A 23,724-nucleotide genomic window follows, 5' to 3' on the forward strand; every position below is an offset into this window, starting at 1 on the left:
AGACCTGTTCTACGTGTGGTGATCTCCAGTATGTCTCTGGAGAAATGCCCCAGCCTCACAATGTGGAGGGAGAAGGACACTATGGGTGTTGCTAAACTTTGGCACCTGAGGTACATACTTATACAAAGCAACAAAAGAATGGGCATGTTAAAGAATACTATTGTAACATCATTGTATTTCAGCCTTGAGCTGGAAGTGTTCATATACATGTGTCTCAAAGATCCCCAGTTCCTCTCTTATTCTTCTTCTGGGCAGTGAAGCAGCAGGGAGTTGGCACACTTGTGATTGCAATCATCTATTGCTTGTCTCCAGCAGAGATGGTCAGATGAGTGTCATTGTGAGCAGTGCGACCCTGTAATAGACCCCTGCAGGAAGAGAGCACTGATGTAGCTGGGAGAGCACCACATCTATGAAACCGTGTGGATTTGTCCATTATTACTATTGAACACTTCAGCCTAGACTCTGGAATCTGTTTATTTCCTATATATATATATATATATATATATATATATATATACAGGATATAATTATATACAGTATCACTTGATAGCTGGAAGCATTGCACATCCTCATTGTGTGCAACTGTGTATGCTTTTTAACAGAAATTATAGTGTATTTCTGGTATGAAATGTTTTTAGCTATAATTGCAGTGTTTCCGTTAAAGCAAACCTAGACAGAAATATACTTTTTCATCTGGTCCCCCTTTCTTCTGCCACTACAAAAACCACTTATGGTAGCCCTCCCACAAGCTTCTCAGAGCTGGAGTGAATTGTTCTAAAAACTGGTGCTTCCCTTTCTTTTCTGTCTGCTAACTATGGTGAAAGACCTAACCTGTGAAGGGCAGAAGTTCTGATTGATTGTCTCTGCTTGAACAGCCGATCACAGCCTCTGCAGGACCCAAATCTGGTCCTTCACCAAAGCTAAGAGAGAGAACAAGAAGCCAGAGGCAACCAATCAAAGCAAAAGCAGGAAGCAGAGCCTGCAATTGTAATAAACAATAACGGCTGCAAGAAGTATAAATTATAATACAAAAAAAGTGTTATATATATTAAACATCTTTATAAGAATATTTACATCAAGCTGATCTATTTGTTTATAAAAAGAAAATGCATTCCCTTTAATTTATATTTCAGTGTGAACAATTGCAGTTTTAGCTGGTCACGGATGGGTGGTTATGGTTGTTACTTGAGTGTGTTGCCCAATACAGGAGAGTCCTACCATGTTACAGGAGGGGAGATGCTCATCCTGCACTGCTTATAGACAAGCAGCATGACCCCAGCCACTTCATACAGGTCACTGAATATATGGCTTTTCTATCACATAGTCTAGATATGAAAAATTTGATTAAGTTTGGAGAGCCAAGGGGCCCAGGAATTTGCCATTGGCTGCTGCACATATAATCACCTCACTGCTATTAAAATATGTTTTTTAGCTACTTTATTTATGAGCTCATTCTACAATTATGTGAAGTAACTAAATGTGGAGGTTTAAGGAAAAAAATATCTCAGTGCACAATATGTTGAATTATTTAGTGATGTTTTGAAATGTGACTTTACATTATATTTCTAGGAAAACAAAATCCATGTTGTGCTGTATTTCAGTCTCTTACTTTACATATTTTATGAGCAGTTCAGCTACACAGCACACGACTCTGTCTCTAGATTCCTAATCCTGTTATTGTGCTTAATAATATGATGAAACGATGTAAGAGAACCAGTTCAGAGCAATTACCGTGACATATCTGTAAACATGAATAATGAGGGTTTGTTGTCCAAAGTAATGGGTCACTGCATAATCCTGCAGCTATTACCAATCAGAAACCTGCATTAAACGTATTCAAGCCTCATAAAATGTGCAACTGGCTTATAGGAGCACAAACAGGCACAGTGGGCTGTATTATAGGAAGACATGGAGCAGAAATCTGTCTTTCAGGTTATGGGGTCATTCTCTAGGTACAATGGGTTTGAGTAAACAAAACTGGAGAAAAGTGTCGCCATGCCCTATTCAGATCTGTACTTAAACTTTATCTCCTGCACTAGAAAAATAATAGTTGGATTCTTTTAGGTAGCTATAACCAACATATTTTTTATTGATTATGTAGGGTCATGTTTGTGGACCTCTGATTGGAACAGGAGGAGAGGAAGAGAGGTGGGAGGTGATGTCAAGGTCACCACCTTGTGAACTCAATGTGAAAATGTAAATTGTTCTCTGAATGGCACCTATGCTGAGCACATGACCTCCTGTGTTCACTGTGCAGCCACTCTGCACAGAATCTGGAAGTTGGCACTGATCACTGTAGTAGCAGTGCCTACTACAAAGATTTCCAGCTTCCATGGGAATCAGCCAGGTATGCACATGCATACATACTGTACATTGGTCCAAGCTGGACTCCAGCTTTAAAGTGTATCTAAACCTAAAACAAAAAATGTATTCTATACACCAGATTACTAGTCACTGGCTGCATTTGTTTTCTTTTTTTCCAAGATTCTCTTGCTTTTTTTTCACCTGGTAATCCTGCAAATAACACACTTCCTATCTCTGGGTAGCTATTCCACTTCTCATCTGTATCTATGGAGGGAAGTTGTTACCCTACAAACACGTCCATATCTCTTCATATCCATTACATGGGACACAGGGGAGTTGATAGTTTGAAGGCATTGTACATATACCTACCTGCACCTGTGTTTGTTTATGTACAATACCTGCTTTTTTTATTTTTCAGCACTAGGGGGGCATTACTTCATTATAATTTGCCTTTTGTGGAGGTCTCTTTGCATAACTGTTAAGTGATCTGTCCTTTCATCCTACCTATATATGCAGTGTGATGTAGAACATGCATAATGAGCCCCTGATGACGTCATGTATGATAAAATACGTTGGAAGCCACACTTTGTGTTTTGGTATTGATCTATCTTGTATAAGGTAATAGTGTAGGCTGCTTTGCTACATGCCAGAGTTCTATAGACCTTAGCACAGATTATATTTTTATACATTACACCCTATTTGGAGCCTACTGTTTTTGCAGTGCCCGTCTTCCTCTGCTGATATCCCAGTCCCAGGCTCCCACTTCACCACCCTTGCTTTTGGATGATGTGCAAACAGAACGCCCTGGCAGCATAAAAAAAATAGAAAAAATGCAGTACAACAGTATATAAGAGGTCTGCTGTTTCTCGAAAGCTTTATTATTGTAATGATCAGTGATATCTTTCTAAATTATTTATACGTGCTCAAGTGCGCCAGCTATGTTCCATGATCTTAAGGGTTGTATGTTGCAGAAACAATTAGCCAGAGCAATATGCAGAGACAGCAGATTTCTGCAGCTATTGACATAATACACCGAGGTGCCCAGTCAAGATTTACCACTGTGTAAATCTAGCATGTTAACACTATTCCCACGGGGAAAAAGGCTTCTTATTTTATTGCAATCACCTTATCAGCTATGGAACATCCATTTAGGAGTAATCCGATCTTACGGTGTAAAATTGTAGGCCATGTATTATTGCGTGTGTCACAGCAGTTAGTGGCATCTGGGGACAGTAAGGACACTCTATTAGAACACATACTGAACACTTTAAAGTCACTCTGTGTTTTAACACTCTACTGGATTTAATAGAGCAACTGGGAAGTATTGAAAAGGTTTCAAGATATGTTGTATGCATTAACATGTTATTGATGACGAGATCCTCAGACTCAGCTTATTAAACACAAGTCAAAGGTGGCTCATCATTCTGGATCATTAACAAGCAAGTCTTCCTAATATTTCTGAGGATGGGTAAAAACGTGCTATATAGATGTCAGCAGAACATGACATGATGCTAACTGCAGGTAACTTTATTAGAAATTACTCCTCATGCATTCTGACTTGATTTTTAATTATAGGCCCCCTTTAGGCTGTTTTAACTGTACTGCCACCATAGCCATAGATCTTTGCAGTTTAAATTTTATTGCAGGAACATCGGCATTTTTTTCATGCGATAACATGTGAGTGTATTTTATACTGTCTGGTTTAAATAAAAAAAAAAATGAAATAATAAATCAGTGGGTAGTCTGCTACTGCTGACAATTTACATCTATTTTTTCTTTCCACAAATCCTTGTCTGCATGTTCCGAGACCCTGAATATGGCTAAGACACTAAGTCAAAGGGAGGAGTTTTGCAGGTGTCCTCGATTCAATGAGCAGAATGACTAATTTCTCACTTTCATGTTGCATTCATTAAGCATAGTCCAAGTATAGGATCTAGTTGGTATTCTTCTGCATACAGTGCCTGTGGAAAACTGGTATTGTGGGTAACCTTGTAGCAGGAGTCTCCAAACATTCTAAACAAAGGGTAAGTTTACTGTCCTTCAGACTTCAGGAGGGCTAAACTGTAACCAGTTGGAGTAGAAAATGCCTAGAAGTCAGTAAAAATGTTTCAGGCTTGATGTTCGGTGAGACTGAAAAAATTACATAGCGCCGGCGCTCAGTAGGAGAAGGAATAGTGCCCCATTATTAGTATTAGTGGGAAAAATAGTGCCCATTGTTGGTGTCAGTGGGAGGAATAGTGCCCCATGGTTGGTATCTGTCAGGAATGGACTCAGCACTGGTGGTGGGACTCACCTGCCGTGTGGGCTGCAGTACCAGGGCTGGCCAGCGTGTGCTCTCAGCAACCAGAAGCTCACTCCTGCAGTCAGCCATCAGCTGAAGCTGATTGCAGGAGGTGTATTTAAGCAAGACCAGGCCTGTGATCAGGGCCTTGGTGTATGTTTCCCATGAGCCCCTGTACCTGGTATCCTGTGTTCCTGCTTATCTGCCTAGTTGCTGACCCTGCTTTGATCCTGACCTCTGCTGACCGTCTCCTGTTGAACCCCTGGCTTGCCTGACCATCCTTCTGCCTGATCCTCTGTACCGCGCTGCCCGTGAGTTACTGAACCTGGCTTGTGACCCTGACTATTCTCTGCCTGTTCCTCCGGTACCTTACTGCCCACACGTTGCTGACCTGGCCTGCCTTACTACGCCTGACGCTACCAAGACGATCCATCCATCCCGCACGGATCCAGTCACTACTGTCCAAACCTGCCAGCCCCCTCACATCAGGCTTTCCCCCGGTACATACCCCTCTACCACAGTTGGGTGCACCCAGGGGCCGCGACCTGGTCTCAGTCTGCGCCAAGTTCATCCCTACCATCAGGGGCTCTGGTGAAAAGTCAGACTGGGGCTTAGACTCCGCGCCCTGGGGAATCCTGTTCTGTGGGTCACTAGAGATCCCGCCGGGCGGTGCCTGACAGTACCTTGCAGCCTGCCTGACTATTCCACCCCTCCAGACCTGACTACGCCTGTATTCCTGAAGCCTGCTACTTCCCTGTGTCAGTCCACACATTTCTGGTCACAACCGGATCCCTAACAGTATCAATGGAAGGAATGGTGCCCCATTGCTAGTGTCAGTGGGAGAATTAGTGTCCTATCTATGGAGTCCATGAGGGGAAATATTGCCTTCTTGTTGGTGTCTGTGAAAACAATATGCCTCATCATTGGTGTCGGTTGGAGGAATTTTGCCCCATCGCTGTTGTCAGTAGTAGGGATATAGCCCCAAGGGCTGGATAAAGGCAATAAAAGGGCTATAACTGGTGCACGGGCCACAGTTTGGAGACTACTGCCCTATGGCATTAACATTCCTTTAACCAAACCTTCTAGTACTGTTTTATGATGCAGACAGAAAGGAGGCACAAAGATTTGAACAGGCATTAGAAATGGTGCATCTAAAATATAGTAAAATCTCATTATAAAATAAAATCAAGCACATTACTAGTGTATATTTCATCCATACTAAAAAATGGAGGAACATATAGTAACATCTGGAGTAACAGTAGGGTTTCATGGAATCCTGGCTGAGAATGTGAGAATGGCTGCTCAAGTGTAATAAAGTGTTAACAGAATTTGTTTTTTTACTGTTTAGTACTGTTTAGAGCAGCTTAATGGGCTCAATATTGGCTTTCATTTTCATGTTTTATATAGGTTTTATATGCAGCATTTTATGTCTATCATTGTTTTAATTTGCTTTTTTGTACTAATTGAATGGCAATAAAGTACACCTCTATATAGTGTTGATATTAACAAAGTGTATTGTGAGTACTGCTTTCATTAACAACCAATTAGATAGTGGATTTCACTTTAATTAGAAAAAGAAAAAAGGAATCTGATTACAATAAAGCTCTAGTTTTATTTATTATAGCGCTTGTAAATTAATCTCACTATAGCCTTGTTGTGTATAGAGCAGTGTATGAGTTCTGGGCATATTCCAAAGCCACACTGCTACAACATATGCTCATTATAATTATAACTGAGAAAGGAAATCCTGCCATTGGATATATGGCCCCAACTCCTTACAAATAAGCACTTGGCTGTGAGAACTTGGCTTGCCTAACCACACATGTGAAGTCTGGCTGGGCTCAGCATTCTGCATGTGAGAGAGATGCGCATGCATGGTTAGGCACGCTGAGTTGTTGTTACCAAAAACATATTTGTGATGGGCTAAGACTGCACATCCAATGGCTGGAGAGAGAAGGGTATCCCACAGTAGCAGCAGCTTCAAAGGTGAGGATCATTTCTGAACATGTAGGACAGTGTACAGTCAAAGCTGTAATTCATATGTTTTTTTTATGTCGTTCATTTTTTTTTTCTCTCTTTGGCCATGCTTTCTCTGCAAGTATCAGCAGGGTTGGCCTGAACAAGAAAAAAAAATGTAAACTCTTATGCTAAAATATGGGATTCCCATCTTCTGATATTGGTTCACATTGCTTAAAATGTATCTAAGCCTAAAAACAAAAATATAATATATTTCATCTCACCAGTCCTTAGATGTGGCAGCTGCATTATTTTTCTTTTTTTCAGGTTTTTTTTCCTTTTACTTTCACCTAGTGATTCTCTCAATAACACACTTCAGGTCCCAGGGTGACAACACTCACCCTTCTGTATCAGGACAATAGAAACACAATAAAATTACCAAATCCCATCCCTTTCCTATTCTCCATACTATAGAGGGGGTTGACTGAGATAGCTGAGAACAATGTATCTAATAGTATCCAGCAAGATCAAAAAACACAGGAAGCTGACAAGATTTCTGGCAAGATCAACACATTTTTCTTTGAGTTTATTAAACCAATGTAAAAAAATACTTTTAGGGCTCATTTACATGTGTAGCAGCCTTTTCCATCCTTCTGAAAAGCTTTTCAGAATTTAGTCAATAGAAGGCTGGCAGGCAATATACCACCCCTCAGTGTCTGTTTTAACCATGAAAAGCCTGCATTCCACAACCATATGCATCTCATGCGGTTGCAGGGCAGTTGTGGAGTTGCCCTATTCACTTAAAGCTGTCATGTGTTGGCAGTGCTACTGTTCCCGTGTGCCCATATTACACACATGGGATATAATTTTTGCTGCATCATGTGTACATCCCCTTCATACACTGTGTTGGGTTAAGGGGGGCAGTAACGGTGGTATATTTAACAGACTAAAAGAGACCCAATAACAGAAAAAAAACTTTTGTAAGTAAAGTATTAGTTGGTTATGTTTTGTGGTTGCAACAGATCCTCATTTTAAAACCATATTCCATGTTTCATTGCAGCTGAAGTTCATAATTAGGTTGAATGCTTAGACCAATTATTTGTGTTTTACAGGCACTGTGGTTATATCAAAGCGAAACAAGACCCAGATGAAGATAAGATGCATTTCCAGCATGGAAGAGGTAAGAACTGGCTATTCAATGACTCCACTTGGTCTCTGTAGAATGACTGGGTCCTCTGGCTGGCACTTTCCAAAATACAAATGTGTATTACCTTCAAGGACTATAAAGACTTGGCTGATGCTCTTCATTTTACCACAGGTTTTCCATACTGGCAGAGTTTTTAGGTTCCGTGACAGATTAGAGCAAAGCTTTTCTCGTTCTGGACTTACCAATACATCGTTTGGTGTTGCCAGTTTTTCGTGTGAGCTTTAGAATATTCAGATTAAAAAAATCTGTAGCTATATTTTTCTTTTTTTTTTTTTTACCATTTCTATAGCTGGTGCTGTGAACTTTAGTGAAAAAGTTCAACAAACTTGTATAAATTTGTACCTTTTTTAATACAACGTGTAGATTTGTAGATACTGTAATGTTGTCTACAGCAGGCATGACTCTGTATGTGTTTGTTCCATCAAATAATTGTTTGTATACATAGCTTACAGAACGTCTGCCATATCGCTTAATGTAACTTATCATGGTATGTTCTGTTTTTATGACCGAAAACTGCACAGGGCCTAATGTAACTGTTGTTATTTTTATGACTTTGTACTTTTGTAATGTTGTTTCCATGGTCATGCAAAAAGTGTAGTATACCTAGACACAGGGGAACATGAATGTATAGTTCTATATGTATTATTTGCTGAATGACACATGTTCCGTATGGAAAAGTTGAACATTTATAAACCAGCCCTTTGGATAGAGATTGTCGCTGTATCCATCATAACTTGATGTTGTTGTACAGTAACTGTGAATAACATTAAACTACAAGGTCAAAGAGTCAGGAGTGTTGTAGTTTCTTTTCTAAACATTTTTGTGTGGAGTGTGTGCGATTCTTGCTTGCCATGTATCTTGTTGTCAGATAATGGGATGGCCAGAAATCTTTATATCTTTTCCTATGTTGTCACCTATCAAACTCACATTTTCCTATGTTGTCACCTACCAAACTTAAAGCAGAGACACATTAGATTCTTACACATAGACTTAGACATCATGGACCTCGGTTCTCTTAAAATGTGTTACCAGTATATCATGGTTCCAAACAAAGGGATCAAGACTAAATATGCAAGTATTTAATCATAAAATCATTCGATAGTTACAGAGGAACTTCAGTCCTCTGTAATGTTGGCCCTGCCTCCCCTCCAGTGCCACCATCTTTTATAATTCTGTGCGTGCTCAGATGTGCTGAAGGGCTCTGCATTGCCTTTGGGTCCCAGCAGAGCCATGTGGCACATCTGCGCTCACACGTCACACTGAGATCTGAAACTTTCATACCCGCTCTGTCTTCATGCATGAGTAGGAAGCCCCCTCCATGCATGCACGGATCTGTAGCAGGGCTCTGCCAGGACCTGAATCCCTGCGGCACATCTGTACACACACAGAATCCAGTGGCTTGCATACGCCCTTCTTTTGGGCTACTCCCTGTGATGTGTGACATGGACATCCCAGGAGGTAGTGAAGGCAAATGGCACGCTCACTTAAGAGATAATGAAAAGTTAGAAAGCTAAAAAAATTGAATTATGTGTTATCTAATTGTAGGAACAGGAAGGGAGGAGGAGGCAGGTGAAATAATGGTTTTATAGGGTGCGCTTTAAATTAATTCCAATAATGAATTGCTTTATGGGCAGAAATTAGCCCAGTGGCAGCCAATCAGATCTGCCAATGTTGATAAAATAAATGTGGTATTCTAAAGGCTATTACCTGTGAACACTCGATTTACATTCTAAAGTAACTACCACTCTACTACTAGGCTAGTTTAACATTGTGCAATTTCACTCCTTATATAGGAATCAATTATTTTATTAATCTGGCTCTAAACTGATGATACAATTATTAATATTATTATTAGTTATTATATGTTTTAGCACTCTGTACTTAATCAATGCTCTTTGCCAGATAATCTTAGCATAGACATAAGGATGACAGTACAAACCATTGTAGGGGAGGAATGAAGGCGGCGTAGGCTCCTACAATGGGTTGATGACTACTTATTATTGCCATTAGCGGCAAGTCAGATTCCAACTACGGTAGTTTTCCAAAGTGTGAACATATAGAAAGTAGCAGTGTTTTAACATGATATTGTGTAACTGCCTTTTTATGGTTTAATGTCCCATAGTAATTCTTTTAATGTTTTGATAACAACAAGACCAACTGTTATGTTTAGGCACTGAAACAACAAACATTTTTTAATAAAGCCCTCCAAAATACTCGTAATAAATGCAATAATCATGTTTCTCCTGGGTACTTATTCGGCACTTAAAAATACAGTGAGAAAATAAAATCAATGTGTACATTAATAAAGAAGATGTAAATAAATACATTCTCAAATAAAAAAAGGTTTCTGTTACATCAACAGCACCAAGTAACGTATAGAGTGTCAAAATTGTGCAATATCACTAGTTATAATTGGTACTAAAACTGATATTTTATTTGAGGTTTGAGCAGTTTTAAGTAGTTGTTTGAGAGTTAAACACAGGCTGGCATCTTATGTTTCTGAAGGACTTTGGTGATGCGATATTCCTGCCAGTTTGGCCTTCCTTCCATGGCCAATAATAACCCTATGGACATTTACTCTTGATGGGTTCTGTGTAATGCAAGAGAACTACGCATTGCTATGGCCTTGTGGCAAGGTTCAGAAATGCTAACTACAGCAGGAAAAATTCTCTATTTTATTATATACTGATATTCACTCAAAATGGATACTCACCCAATTTTTTTGATGAATAGGCCTTTAAGATACTGGTGTACAGATACATATATTTGTTAACCTCTATGTCTGGAAGAATGTTCTATAGTTTGCTTTCATCAGTGGATTTTTTGTAATTAAAATACCTATAGAATAAAGTAACTGTTTTTGGACTTTTTTTCTTATTGAAAATTCACAAAAAGCCGATACTGCTATCTCTGCATTGACTTCCTCTGGAGGTCAGACGAGAAAGAAAGTCTTATCTCTCCTCTAGAAGGGGCCTTCATATCTGTTTCTCCTTTTTGGAAACTGTTTAGACCAGATGAAACACTTCAAGCACCATCTTAGATCCTTGCTGTGTGTCACGTATCAGGAGTCACAGGGGCAGAACCAGTTTTGATCTCAAAGAGCTTTTATTTGTTTCATGGCTGGCGATATACACATTCTCCACAGATGAAAACACTGGAAGGTGTAAAAAAGACGACGTTATTTTTGCGGAACCTTTTGGAAAACTTGAACTCTTGTGTGTGATTAGATAAGATTGGTGAAGGGTTGTATGCGGGAGATGCTTCTTTTCATGAAAGCAATTGGATTGATTGCATAAACACCCAGTGTAGGAAAAACACTGTACACCTGGCAACAGCAGAGGATTCTGGGAAGCTTTCTAGCTCATGTGATATTCAAGTTAAAAAGGACTGCCTGTATTACCTGTCTTCTCTAATTTTCTCCATGTTACTTAGTACCTAAATGACTAAGGGAAATGTTTTATGTGTGTAAAAGTTTAAGCCCTTACAGTATCATTGATGACCAGTCTTGTCATAACCGATGCTCCTCCAATACTATATTAAAGTGGTTTACTCAAGAATTTTGTATTGATTTTTTTATACTGACCTTGGTATACCATTACCTCTTTCCTATATGTTAATAAATATTGGCACAACACAATTTAGAAGCATTGCATGTACAACTAGCATCGAATGCCTGCAAATGTGTGTAACCACTCTCAGGTATCAGTAAGTAATATCACACTAGCTTCTAGTGTTGGTGTATGCCTAGTTTGTGCTGTCAGAATAGTGCCAGCATCTGCTGCTTATATTGATGTTTGTCTGCCATCAAGCAAGCTGCTCTAAAAGGGCAAGAACATGCCAAAAGTGAGAGAACCTGTCTAATCAGGATGTTGACCTCTCAGAAATGGCTGTCAAGACTGTAATTGAGGACCTTTCCATTTTTATTAGCGGTTCAGTTCTCCCTGATGGTTCACAGAAAATGTGGCGCAGCTGCATCTAGATAAAATGAGCAGTAAAGGGCACCTGCAAATCTGTAACCAAAGAGAAAACTGATAAACAAAACACACTTTTTGGAACCTTCCTAGTTTTAGAGCCCCAAAAATTTGTCTAAAAGGCCTTACTGCTAAGATGTCCTGAGTAAAATTTTACGTGCATGTAATCTGTACCTGGACATGTACCATATAAGAAATAATGACATTTGTGCTAAAGAAGGCTAGAGGCATACAAAATGTTGGCTTTGCTCATGGCTAGGGTTTGTGTCTTTTTTCAAGACATGATCCATAGAGGTTTATGTAATAAACGATCGTATATTGGGGTATTTTGCTGCCTATGTAAGGAAAAATGTCAGCTGTATGATCCATTTAACCTACATGTTTTTGTGTTGTTAGTGAAGCTGCCGGGGAGTAGAACCTATATCCACCCACACACATACGAGGATCCCAACCAAGCTGTACGGGACTTTGCCAAAGAGATTGATGCCTCCAATATCCGCATAGAGCGGGTGATTGGTGCAGGTAAGAGAAGCACAGCTTATGCAGTTATCAGGTACATTTGTAGATGTGCATGAAGAAAAATTATATCTTGGCTTCTTCTTTAGGGTAATGCACACTGTCACTTGCAAAATTACATTTAAAATATATCTAAAGACAATTGTGTTGTTTTCAGTTTTGGAGAGGGTAGGCAATGGTAAACCCCCTGTCAGGTTTTTTTGATTGCTGTCTCTATACAATTTAAGAGATTTCTCTTCACGTCCAACTTTGGAAACACAACAGAAAGTAGGAGAAAATCTTTTTACCATAAATAAAATCCTGAACAAGTGGCCACAACAGAGGATCTATCTTGCCCTGTGACAGTGACAACTCAAAATGTTGGATTTTCCCATGCTTTTAGTTCTGGTGCAGTGGTCATCTGCACAGGTAGAGACAGTAAATCTACCAGGTAGTGATGCAGACAGCAATAAAAAAAAAACTTACAGGGGTTCCAACTTGTCCCTATACATCCAAAATTAAAAGGATTTGATTGGTTTAAAAAAACCTTATAAATTCAAGGTTAACTGGCATGAGTATGACCACCTCAATTACAGGTATTAAAACATTACAATCATGATAAGATGAGCTTTATGAACTTTTTATGTTTCTTCAGGAACACTGTGATAGCTGATTGTGGTCTTCACACTTATAAATAATATGTATTCAAATTGCTGGCTTCCCAAATAAACCCTAAAAAATGCTATGAAAACAACTGATATCAAATATTAGGACTAAAGGTGCACTTCCTGATTGACCCTGGGTGTTAAACATCGGATCACTCAGCATAAAAAAATGCCCATCAGACCTATCTATCAATCAATCTATCTGTCTGTCGAGTTCTATGAGACATATTGTTGGTATTGCTTATACTGTTAAAAAAAATGGCAACCGTAACAAGCTATAACCAGCATTAGCAGCAAGGTGCACATGGGAAGGTAATGCACATCACAAAGAATAAACAAATGACTTCCAAGCACACTTACCAGCCAGCCGGCAAAACAATCAATTTGGCCCTGTCAAGCAGTTCACATTAAAAACAGAGGGTTTTATTTGCACATATTTGCAAATACATGTGTAAGCTGCAGTACCGCGTCAAGGGTCCTCTGTATACTGTGGTCCTAACTCTAAAATTTGTAGAGCTTCCACAGTGGGAGCACATATAACAATGTATAGGTAATGGACAGGTGTGCTTGGAGGAGCCCATCCCTGCTTAAAGGTACAGGAACTCATGTGATGCCCAGCTATAGCAAATTGACAGCAAAGGCATCCAGTATTATTATTATTATACAGGATTTATATAGCGCCGACAGTTTGCTCAGCGCTTTACATTATAGTGGGAGACAGTAACAATACAATTCAATACAAGAGGGATAGGAGGGCCCTGCTCCTTGGAGTTTACAATCTAGGAGGGAGGGAATAGAGGTACAAGAGGTAATAACTGTGGGGAATGGACTGGTTGGAAGAGTAGAGGATTCCAGTATTAGCTGAGGGCGGGGTAGGCCTCCCTGAAGAGATAGGTTTTCAGAGTGCGCCTAAAAGTGAGCAGAGTAGGCGATAGTCTGATAGATTGGGGTAGGGAGTTCCAGAGGATGGGGAAAGTCCTGGAGAAGTCCTGGAGACGAGCATGGAAGGAGGAGACAAGGGAGCTAGAGAGTAGGAGGTCTTGTGAGGAGCGGAGAGTATGGTTTGGGTGATATTTGGAGACAAGATCGCTGATGTAGTTTGGGGCAGTGTTATAAATGGCTTTATATGTCAGTGTTAGTGCTTCGAATTTTATCCGCTGGGCAATTGGAAGCCAGTGGGGGGATTGGCAGAGAGGGGTGGCAGATATAGAATGGTTAGTAAGGTGGATGAGTCTGGCAGCAGCATTCATGATAGACTGAAGTGGGGATAGCCTACGGTGAGGTAGGCCAGTGAGGAGGGAGTTACAATAGTTGAGGCGTGATATAATAAGGGAGTGAATGAGTTGCTTAGTGGTTTCCTAGGTTAGGAAAACCCTTGATGCGGGACTGTGGTTTACCCATGTATTTGCAAATGTGTGCAAATAAAACCCTCTGTTTTTAACGCAAACTGTTAGACAGGGCCAAATTGGTTGTTTTGCAGACTGGTTGGTAAATGTGCTGGGAGATCCTTTGTTTGTTTGTGAACTACCTATACTGTTACCTGCAGGTAGTTTCATAGGAGAAATTCTATTCCCAAAACTTTGCATCCTCTTACAATAATGACCACCTGGATATCAGGACTCGCTAGGATGCCTTAACAACATTTGCTAATGCAAATAGCACTAGTACCAGTTAAGAACCCGTGTTTGATTTTATATAAGAGTGACATCTAGAAGAGAAAAAAACTTTCTTATCTTTCTTTTTCATTTTTTTTCTTGCATCTCAGAGTTGCTGATTCCCCTCAATCTCTTTGCAGCCACTGTCGTTTACATGCATGCACTCCACTGCATGACATTTCTTAGGGTGGGTTTCCTGATCGGGACAATAGTGGATCATCAGTCCATGTGACAAAGTGACAACACAGGATCAAAACTAGGAAACAGGGACAAAGTGTTGTCACCCTATAGTATAAAAGTTCAGAAACAAGGACCTTCTTGACAGGATAACTAAGTATTACGTACGTGAAAACTGAAGATTTAAAGATATTGAAAATTATTTTGAAGATAGATTAACATGTTAATAAGATAATTATATGAGATTTTACTAATTGGATTTCTATATGCTTTAAAGCAGCAGGTTTAGAGGCTCAAAGCAACAATCTTTCTATCTATCTATCTATCTATCTATCTATCTATCTATCTATATCTATCTATCTATCTCATCATATTTTTTCTTGCTTGACAGTGTGACATTTGGTGCTTTTGATCTCCAAATCCCCTGTTCCATTAGGAATCCTCCTATCGAGTAGCTTCCTACACCACATCATCCCTCCTCAGAGTGGGCTCAGAGTGGGCTTTTGATCAGCAACATCCCCAATCACATTAGAGTCTTCTTCCCATAGAAGGGTCTTAAGTACTTTTGTAGAGAGTACGGACCTGATTACTGCTGCTCTGTCCATTACCCATTCACTGCCGAGATGTTTCTTCTCATTGAAGTGGGAAAAGAACAAGTCTCAACTCCGTGACTTTGATACTAATAGCTCCCTAATAACATTTTAATGGTAAGGCATCTAAATTCTGCACAGGAAAGCTAAAAGCAGGAAACTTGCCCTCTTGAACATAGTGTACTCTGGAGTATAAAAGTCTGCCCACTTAAAGTACACATAATTCTAACAGAACAAAAATACTTATTCTGCAGCATTTAGAACTGGAGGGAGAGCTGTGTGTAACCAGATTTCTTCTATTGTGTGCAAGAGGCAGTCTAGTGTGTCCGAATAGAAGACTCAAGTGTTTGTCTTACAGGAAGCTGATCATCTGTGCACATGTAAAGATTTTATTGCGTGCAGCACATTTTGCTAATGTATGGAAATATCATAGTAGGTATAGTAGTTTCTGAAGTATTCCATTAACATGGACTTATTACTTCCCCACAATCACACAATCTTTTAATATCTGAAGAAGTATAGCATATAATTAACTCCATATCAGTATAGCTTTGCACTAAAATTAGCATATCATTTTCATATGTCTGCATAATGTTTCCCTAACTAGGGCAGTGCTATTAAAAGCAACAAGGGAATGACTGCCCTGTGCAATAGAAACAAGGTGGTCAGGTAATATGTGCTATCAGTAATCATTGACTGCTCACTGGGGTGCTCAGGGTTTCAAACCTCTCCATAGGCCATTAATATTAGTCCAGAAACTGTAAGTATATCACAGCCATTCCAGGACTATCCCATTCTGTAAACACCAGTCTAAAACTGCACAATGTTTCACACAGAGTTATCCCATCATCAGATGCTTAAAAATGATTCCAAAGGCATTTTTTTTAAAAAAAAGCAAACATGTCATACTTACCTGCTCTGTGCAATGGTTATGCACAGAACAGTCCCGATCCTGCTCTTCTGAGGTCCCACGCCAGCGCTTCTCCCCTTGCTGAGTGCCCCCATAGCAAGCCGCTTCCTATTGGGGCACTGGTGAGTGCTCACTCCCTGCACTGTGTGTCCATAGACACACAGAGCACAGCTTGGACCTGTACCCTGATCTCTCCTCGCTGGTTGTGATTGACAGCAGCAGGAGCCAATGGCCTCCATGGCCATTGAGAGAGCAGATTGGGCTCAGGTAAGTATAAGGGGGACTGGTGGGGGGGGGCTGCACAGAAGGCTTTTTAACTTACTGTAAAAAGTCTTGCACCACTTTAAGTACAGTAGCTAAATGATTAGCACTTCTGTCTGGCAGCACTAGGGTCCTTAGTTTGAATTTCAACCACAGCACCACCTGCATGGAGTTTGCATGTTCTCCCTGTGCCTGTGTGGGTTTTCTCTGGATATTCTGGTTTCCTCCCACTCTCCAAAGACATGCTGGTATGTTAATTGGATCCTGTCTAAATTGGCCCTAGTATGTGAATGTAAGTTTGGGACCATAGATTGTATGCTCCTTGAGGGTTAGGGACTGATGTGAATGTAAAATATATATATGTAAAGCGCTGCATAAATTGACTGTGCTATATAAGTACATGTAATAAATAAATAACTCATTTAAATATCTATAGAAGGGTTACGTTTGTCTGAAACATTTCAGTTTTCGATCCATGATGATGATATTCAACCTTTTGAAATTCTTACCCTCTTGTTTTCTAAAAATGAATGGCAATACTCAGAAGGTGGACACACATGAATCACCAATTTTACAAGCATATTTCATCAGCCTGAAGACACATCTGCTGGGTGTTCATCCACTAAATATGTCAGCTGTGCTAGCTACAATTTCTAAGGCCCTTTTAATGCTTTTAGTTTTTTTTTTTTTGCACATAATGTGCTATTTTTTTCCTAACTTTGTACATAAATGCTCTTCAAGTCTAAAGTATATCTGAACACAAAACATGATATGTTGCAGCTTTCAAGTCCTTAGATGTGGTGGCTGCATTGGCTTTATTTTTTAAGGCTTTTCTCTATTTTTTTCACTTACTGTGCATTACCCACTTCCCTTCCCTTTGTGTCTATATTCACTTTTCCATGGTATCTATACCTATCTATTATCTATTATTATCTATCATGCTTATCTATGGTTCTATAAATGGAGGATGGCAGATGATGGGAAGGTCTACCTCCCCCATTCATAGATGTGTTTCAGATACTTAGTACAGGAGCTGAGTGGAAAAGGTGAGCATAGTTAGACACTACTGAGTGCCTGTCACAGCTACCCCAGCTCTATTACCATCACCAAACCAGAAGATTATGGTGACGGGGGGTAGAGAGGGCTTCGGGGGAGGAAGATATCAAGTAAAGCAGGAGCCTGCAGCACAAGGGACACATCAGATTAATAGTGAGTCATGTCACGTGTGCGTTTTTTTTTTAACTGTCATATCTCTTGTGCTGATTTTTAAAGCTTTAAAGTATTTCATTAGCCTTCTGCCTTTCATTACATAGACTGATTTGGTGTCTACCTGATTGATATTTTTATTGTGCTTTATATTAGTGTAACTAGGTAACTTTATTACAGCCAAAATTTTAGAATATGAACAAGAGTTGGCCTTTGGTAGTTAAAAAAACAGATATGAATATGCATTGCTGTAAACTACTCTGCCAGACTATTTACAATATGTCAATTCTACGACAACATGGCCTAATAGGATGTCTTCTCTGGATATCTTCTAGCTGATCTGCTTTGTGTTCATGTGTCTTCAAGCTGGACTGTAGTGTGTTACCTCCCATGAATGCCTAGCAAAAGCATGAGGTTTAAATCTGAATGTCTTTTTGCTAATTTCTGGAGAAATTCAGGTGGCACTGTGTTCAACATGACTTCCCCATTCTCTCCAATCAGTTTGTGGTTTGTTGGACCTCATTATCATCACACAGCCTGTTATTATCACCCCAAAGATTGGTTGCAAAACAATGTCTGTGGAGGTCTGCTTCTGACAAAAGACATGGAAAATATTGGCCAGAGGCGAAAATCTATTGCCTATAATTACCATGAATGATATGCCCATATATTATAAATCTTTTATGTGTATTATCAACTGTACATCTGTGCAAAGTAATATCCAAATAAGTGGTTTCAGAGATTATATAGTGCATAAAATGTTCCAAAGAGAATTTCTTACAGTTGTTTATTAAGATGTAGCAATAACATAGAAACTAGAAACTGGAAAAGAGAGGGGCCTGTCCTTAGGAGCTTACAGCCTTAAGGAATAAGGGGTAGAAAAAAGGGGAGGTGCGTAAGCTGTATATGAAACAACAGTGTGCATTTTGCCAACTGAAAAAGCAATAATGGAACTTTCACTGTAGAGAATACAGCAAACCTGAACCTAAAGATTGCAATGGTAGAGAGTGCCATGGAATGGAATTCCAGAGAAGGGGGTGACAGATGAGAAGTCTTGGATGCAGGAGTATAAGTGATTAAGAGTGGAGAACAGGAGAAGGTCATGAGGGGAGATGATGTGGTATTGGGATGGCACCTGGAAGTATAAAGAAGAGCCCAATTGCTGAGATATTTACAAGTTACAGTTAAAAGTTAAAACTGATTACTCTGAGTAACTTGCAGCCAGTGGAGGGACTGATAAGTGGAGCAGCATCTGAGAAGTGGGAAGTGGGTCTGATGAACAGTAGGTAAAGACTGAATGGAGTGGGCAATTTATGGCCATTATGAGGCAAGGCAGTGAAATAATATGCTTAATGAATACCATTCATTCTCTGTTCTCTTCCATTATACAGTACCTGTGCTGATTGTTGTACAATAATACATCCATGCAGATTTTCTACTGCTAGTTTCATATAATGTATGCAGATACGTGAATAATGCCAGATCTACATATACCTTTCCATTTATTGCTGTGTTTATTATAGTTCATATGAACCCATGTGTGTTTCAGAGTTAATGGACTTATATCTCTAATTTATTGTACAGGTGAGTTCGGAGAGGTGTGCAGCGGATGGCTGAAATTACCCAGCAAGAGGGAGATCTGTGTGGCAATCAAGAGCCTTAAAGTTGGCTATGCCGAAAGACAGAGGAGAGACTTTTTAGGGGAAGCCAGTATTATGGGGCAATTCGATCACCCGAATATTATCCGACTTGAGGGAGTCGTCACCAAATGTAAGAGCAATTTTCCTTTTTGATAATGAAATGTTGTATGTACAAGCTAAAAGCACAGGCTCCCACAAAGGGTTGTTACCTTTTTAAATAATGACATTTACTTGGCATACATATATGACAGAGATAAGTGAGGATTGGACCCTGGATGGGTTTCTAAGAAGGGGGAGAAGATGGAAACTTTATTGTAAAATGTAGAATATTAGAAATCACTCATTACACCCAAAGCAACCTGAAAACCTTTAACCTAGAGGGAGAACACAAAAAAATGGCCATCTCATGGTAGGGATGGATTTCTGAAGGCTTAAGAATGTGTACCATGCAAAGTGTGCCACGGTGTCACAGTAATTGGTGGGCATGGTGAAAGGTGGGTGTTCGTAAAGTACTTGTTTTTGTGGTACACACAGGGGTTGAATTGCTAAAACTGGAGAGTGCAAAATCTGGTGCAGCAGTGCATGGTAGCCAATCAGCTTCTAACTCCAGCTTGTTCAAATAAGCTTTGACAAAAAAAATGGAAACTGATTGGTTTGTATGCAGAGCTGCACCAGATTTTGCACTCTCCAGTTTTAGTTAGTCAGCCCCACAGTTTCAATCATTCAGCATCCACTTCCTTTGCAGCTCTCTGCTTCAGAACACATGACATATCTGAGCTGAAAGTTGGTGTTGAAATATTACCCCCTGCCAGGGGCTGCAATTGCAGATCTGAATGAGGGTTAGTTATACAGGTGAAACTCGAAAAATTAGAATATCATGCAAAAGTTCATTTATTTCAGTAATGCAACTTAAAAGGTGAAACTAATATATGAGATAGACTCATTACATGCAAAGACTCATTACCTGACAATCCTCACCAGACTTCTTCCACACTTTTCCCTTCCACATAAATTTCTATTAATGTGCTTTGATACAGCACTTTGGGAACATCCAACTTCTTTTGCAATTACCTTTTGAGGCTTTCCCTCTTTGTGGAGGGTGTCAATGATGGTTAATTGATGGTTTTCTGCACAACTGTCAGGTCAGCAGTCTTTCCCATGATTGTGATTCCTACTGAACCAGACTGAGAGATCATTTAAAGGCTCAGGAACCCTTTGCAGGTGTTATGGCTTAATTAGCTGATTAGAGTGGGACACTTTGAGCCTAGAATATTGCACCTTTTCACAATATTCTAATTTTCTGAGATTGTGAATTTGGGGTTTTCATGAGCTGTAAGCCATAATCATCACAATTATGACAAATCATGGCTTGAACTATCTTGCTTTGCATGTAATGAGTCTATCTCATATATTAGTTTCACCTTTTAAGTTGAATTACTGAAATAAATGAACTTTTGCACGATATTCTAATTTTTTGAGTTTCACCTGTATAAGTCCTACTAAGTGTTACTGACTGCACTCTGCTCAGCATCTGCATGGTAAAGTATATCAACTCAGGGCTTTCCAGCCCAACATTTATTATAAACACGGGTCCAGGGGGAAATTCTTCCCATTCCAGCCAGATCCAAAGACTTTCTAACTTGTTAGAAAACCTTTAAAGTATAACTAAAGGCAAAACTTTTTTTTGTTTTCTTTTTAGTTTTAATAGAGTGCAAATGGATTAGAACCCTGTCAGTTTTTGTTGCTGTCTGTGTCTCCATTTGAGAGAATCACCCTTTCTAGTTGTCCTGTTTACCATTATCATTGAAAGTGAAAGTAAAAGAAAATCTAAAATTTTGGGCAGTTCCCATAAAAGTAATAGAAGGATAATCTTCCAATGAAAACACTAGTTCTGGTGACCTGGGCGTCCCCAAGAGATTCGCTTAATTTGCAGGGATTTCCTCTAACTTCCTGTTTGACTATGAGAAAGGAAGTGAATGGAAATCTTCACAATGGGACACAGATGGCGAAAAACAAAATCTGGCAGGGGTTGTATCTCTCCCTTGCTCTATCCAAAATTAAAAAAAAAAAAAGTTTTGCCTATAGTTCTACTTTAAGGGAATAAGCACTGATGAAAACTGATTTTCTAAGAACAAAAAGGAATTTAGGATATATCTCAGAGATGATTGCTCCAAGTACCAATGAAATGAGGATGCTTTTGAGAGTGGTTAGGTGTCAACCACCGATAATTCCTGGGGAAACATCTGTCTGTCCAAGGTCAAATTACTGTTATTGCCACCCATTACACAATTACAGTAATCATTGATATAATTCTCCAACGAAGCTTTGTGAGTGCCTCAGATCATAGACACCTCCACATGGTATGAAAGTCTAAAAGCATCCTCGAATAAAGACTCTTATCACTTTATTGATGTTTTTTATGATCAGAGCAATCCACAGAACTAGAGATAATCTGCAGAATAATGAAAGGGCTGTTTAGTTGTATTAGAACTATGAAAAGAGACAAATGCACCCAGAGAGCTAAATTTTATCTTCTGAGCATAACTACACTTCACAGTATTATACTGACATCTTCTACATAACTTAAAGGCATAGTATATCTTTAAAAAAATAAAATAAATGAGCCAAAAATTAAAAATGGGCATTTATTAAATTTTTGCTTTCAGACCTGTAGAGAAGGTGCAATGCACAGATTCTAGCATTGTATTAACCCCAGCTCCAGGTCAAGATAGAGGTACAAGCCTTCTGGTATAAACTAGAGGAAGATGTGAATGGACTACAATTGCAACAGTGTCTTAAACATGGTTGCACTATAAAACATAGTCTAAAAAGTGGACTATGCCTACATTAATACATGTTACATTTACACTCCTTCACAGAACAGTCGAGCTGCCACATTGCCATAATTTTCACTACTCCTCAACTTTCTGCCACTCTCTGTAATTACTACTGCTTGTCTGTTCAATAGCTCTGAGTCAAAGCCTGCAAAACTGCAAGCCAGTTGTTCTCAGGCTCTGAACACCCCCTCTCTTCATCTAACAGAGAGCCAGTTACGCGGCACAGAACCCACAAACTCTGTTAAAGGTTAATTGAATGGACAGTCTGATTTTTCAGTGTTTCCTAGATTACATTAGGAGTTTACTGACTTATTATACTTGTTGCCCGAAGTTGCTCTTTAATGCTGTATAGCTAGAAAGCTAGAAAATGTCATGTACAAAGTGATCTGTTATTGCTTTGTGAAGATACATTCCAACAATTTACTGCAGAGATAAAATTGTATGCTCCTGTATAGGAGTGGGGTTTTTTTGCCTTAGGCTGTAAAGTGACTTGCGACATTCACGACCTAGAGGGGCACCGAACTTATAAAAACTCTAACATGGTAGAAACTTCCAGGGAAGAATATTTTATGCAGACTTTGCCAGATGAGCAGTGTGAGCTTTTACGTTGCCGGGGGCCATTGTAATTGTTGTTGGCAGTAGGGTGGAGAATATGAATTTACATGAAGGCTGTGTACATATACAGCACGGAGTATTAGTTGTATAAATAAACCAGGGCTCAATCGGACATGCTAGAACAGAGAAATTGAGGAGATTAAAACTTATTTTCTTAAGATCAGATTGAAATTGAAAGTTGTGATTAGAGAGCTCATACACACAGGCAGCTGGGGGACAGTGAAATCAGGTGATTGTGCAGCAGTTTTAATGCCTCCCAATCACCCACCTAAACTAGGGCATTCATGTGCTCAAGGCTGTATACATGCTACATCCACAATGCTTTGCTGCATGGCCAAGGCATAAATGAGACATGATACAGGTGGTACTGTCACCATGCGGTTGTGGCACAGTACTGCAGCATTTTGAAGGTTGAAGAAGGGAGGGAGGAGGTAACATAGCACCTTCTCTTTGTCTGTCAAATACCATTTGAAAGTCTCTCACAGCTTGCTGGCAGTAAAACTGCATGTATTAACAAGCCCTTATGTTGTTAGTGGACAGCCTTGTTTGTTTTTTTAACTATTTTTTTTAAAGTAGAACTATAGACAAAACTTTTTTTTTTAATTTTGGATAGCATAAGCAAGACTTATACCCCCTGTCAGTTTATTTTTTGCTGTCTGTGACCCATTGGGGAAGATTTACCTTCACTTCCTGTCCCATTGTCAAAACAGGCAGTGAGAGAAAATCCCTGCAAATTAAGGGAATTTCTTGGAGATCCCCAGGTCTCTAGAAGTAGCATCCCCATTGGAAAATTCCCCCTCTATTACTTTTCTGGGGACAACCCAACATTTGGGGTTTCTTTTACTTTCACTTTTTGATGATAATGGTAAACAGGACAAATAGAGAGTGTGGATCTCCCTAATGGAGGCACAAACGACAATAAATAATGACAGATTTTCTAATCCATCACCACTC

The 23,724-nt window shown here is 39.5% G+C and overlaps 1 protein-coding gene across 3 annotated transcripts in view; it reads left to right on the plus strand.

The window, feature by feature from the left end:
- LOC149467286 (ephrin type-A receptor 3-like) overlaps nt 1-23,724 on the plus strand; it is a 267,500-nt gene that overhangs the window by 181,329 nt on the left and 62,447 nt on the right. For all 3 annotated transcript variants that reach the window (XM_089671959.1, XM_089671961.1, XM_089671960.1), the window contains 3 exons: nt 7,654-7,721; nt 12,116-12,241; nt 19,263-19,448. In XM_089671959.1, coding sequence (XP_089528085.1) covers nt 7,654-7,721; nt 12,116-12,241; nt 19,263-19,448 — 380 coding nt within the window. The remainder of the gene's footprint in view (nt 1-7,653; nt 7,722-12,115; nt 12,242-19,262; nt 19,449-23,724) is intronic.

This window comes from Staurois parvus, unplaced genomic scaffold (assembly GCF_062004578.1).
Source record: "Staurois parvus isolate SC_StPar_1 unplaced genomic scaffold, SC_StPar_1.0 ptg000116l, whole genome shotgun sequence".
NCBI lineage: Eukaryota > Metazoa > Chordata > Amphibia > Anura > Ranidae > Staurois > Staurois parvus.